At 41.5% G+C, this 2,187-nt stretch overlaps 1 protein-coding gene across 1 annotated transcript; it reads left to right on the plus strand.

Moving 5' to 3' along the window:
- The first annotated feature begins 444 nt into the window (after positions 1-444).
- LOC106724887 (germinal-center associated nuclear protein-like) lies at positions 445-2,091 on the plus strand. The gene is made up of 2 exons (XM_014533934.1): positions 445-627; positions 1,699-2,091. The coding sequence occupies exons 1-2, from the start codon at positions 460-462 to the stop codon at positions 1,855-1,857; spliced, it is 327 nt and encodes a 108-aa protein (XP_014389420.1). The 5' UTR covers positions 445-459; the 3' UTR covers positions 1,858-2,091.
- The last annotated feature ends 96 nt before the right edge of the window (positions 2,092-2,187 follow it).

Consider the following 2,187-nt stretch of genomic DNA (forward strand, 5'->3'; position numbering starts at 1 on the left):
GGAATCTAACCCACGACCCTTCCATCCTTGGACCAACGCTCCACCAACTGAGCCAAACCGACCAGGGCGATATTAAATTTTTTTGTTGTTGTTAATTCTTACCTGAGGATATTTTTTCCATTGATTTTTAGGCAGAGTGGAAGGGAGAAGGAGAGATAGAGAAACATCGATGTGAGAGTCTCATCGATTGGTTGCCTCCCGCATGTGCCCCAACTGGGGCCGGGGATCAAGGCTGCAACTGAGCTAAGTGCCCTTGACTGGACTCGAACTGCAACCCTCAGTCCTCGGGCCGATGCTCTAATCACTGAAAAAACTGGCTAGGGCAAATAATAATTTTAAAAATAATTTTCTCAATTGATGTCATAACTTAGTTCTATACTTAGTAAAAAGCAGTGCTTTAAACAATTTAAAATATCCACATAGAGAAGAAGTGAATGATAGTTAATTTTTTGCTTCCTAATGTTCAAATGTTTCAGATTTGAAGATCAACTTCAGCAGTTGTTGTCTGAAGACTCAGGAACATTTACAGATTCAACTTCCCTTCCCCTCTACCTTCCTCAGACTCTGGTGTCTCTGCCTCAGACTATCCAACCTGTGATTAAAACATCCACAACTACTAGCCCACAGGTGAGAAGAGAGTACATTTGGCATTTATATTAGAATTAGACATAAACTAATGCTTGATTCATCGTGTGATGTTATAATCACCAATAAGTTATTAGCTTAAATTAGATGTTTTCTTAAACTTAATGTGTCAGTTATAGAGGCCCAACTAATTTTGAGTTTCTCCTTGTGAAATGAACGAAGAATGGAATTGAAACATGCTGAAGAGTTGAACAAAACCCACCACCGTGTGCTGACATTCAGTAAGGGCTTGAGGAGAATAGCAGGTGATGATAGTGTCTTCTGTTTATGGAGCACATACTGTCCCAGCTGTGGCATCACCCACACCTTCCTTTCTGGGATTACCTTTCCCTGAGCAGGTTAAGTTCACAAAAGTCAAGGACCTCATCCAAGTTTGTTCAGCTGGTCGGCGGCAGAGCTGCTTTTCAAAGCCAGACTTGACTTGCTCCAAAGATTAGATCTTTCTACCTCACTATCTTTGCTTCAGTGGTAGAAGAAGCAAAACCAGAGTTTTAATCATAGTTATTTAGTTAATGCTGGACAGGTAAAAGGTATGTTCTTGGGCTGGCTTTAGGAAGTCCTTCAATGGGGAGGGAAAGTAAATTAAGACATACTGTTTCTATTTATCAGTTTGGCAGACAACTTAAAAATATTTGTAACCTTTGACCTAATAATTCTGCCCTAAAGAAATTACTGTCTGTGAACAAATTAATGTATTTGTATTCACTGTAGCATTAATTATACTGCATAAAAGTGGAAACAAACTGAATATCCAAAGATGGGAGTTTCAAGTGACTTGTAGCTCCTGAAATGATACTTTATAAAAATGATTGATGCTGAAAGTTCATGGTAAATCATCGGAGAAACACTTCATGTGCAGATGATACCAGATGTATGTATATGTGCTGGAAGAGGCTGGAAGGATCTATGATAGGTGTCAAGAGGGGAGTTTGTTGAGTGCAGCATGCCCCAGACAGGATTTCTAACACGAGCCCAATCTAGTACCTTTAAAGAGAATGTATCTTGGTTTATGGATATCCCAAAGCTATGTTTAGTTTCTTTCTATTCATATAGAATGAAAGGACAGGGGAACAACTGCAATTGTCAGAGGCAACTGGCACATCTTTGACTGAACGGCTGAAGCACCTGGAAAGGCTGATCCGAAGTTCAAGGGAAGAAGAAATTGCCTCAGAGCTCCATATCTCCACACTGCTGGACATGGTGGACATTTGAGCTGCAGACTTGAGAGTGGGAGGGTCTTTCCAGAGATTTCCTTGAAATAAACTTATTCTTGACTAGAGGCCTGATGCACGAAATTCGTGCACTGGGGGGTGGGGAGGTTCCTCAGCCCGGCCTGCTCCCTCTCGCAGTCCGGGACCCCTCACTCCTTACCACCCACCTGCTCTATTGATGCACTGTTGGAAATGTGACAGTTAATTATGCAAACAAAACATTGAATGTCTAAGGCAGCCGTGGGCAAACTACGGCCCGCGGGCCAGATCCGGCCCTGTTTGAAATGAATAAAACTAAAAAAAAAAAAAGACCGTACCCTTTTATGTAATG

This window comes from Myotis brandtii, unplaced genomic scaffold, assembly GCF_000412655.1.
Source record: "Myotis brandtii unplaced genomic scaffold, ASM41265v1 scaffold123, whole genome shotgun sequence".
Lineage (NCBI taxonomy): Eukaryota > Metazoa > Chordata > Mammalia > Chiroptera > Vespertilionidae > Myotis > Myotis brandtii.

Excerpts from the sequence above, each read along its gene's own strand:
- LOC106724887 (XM_014533934.1), top strand. The coding sequence starts at position 460 with ATGTTCAAATGTTTCAGATTTGAAGATCAACTTCAGCAGTTGTTGTCT. Across the intron at positions 628-1,698 it reads CCACAACTACTAGCCCACAG|AATGAAAGGACAGGGGAACA; the intron begins GTGAGAAGAGAG and ends CTATTCATATAG.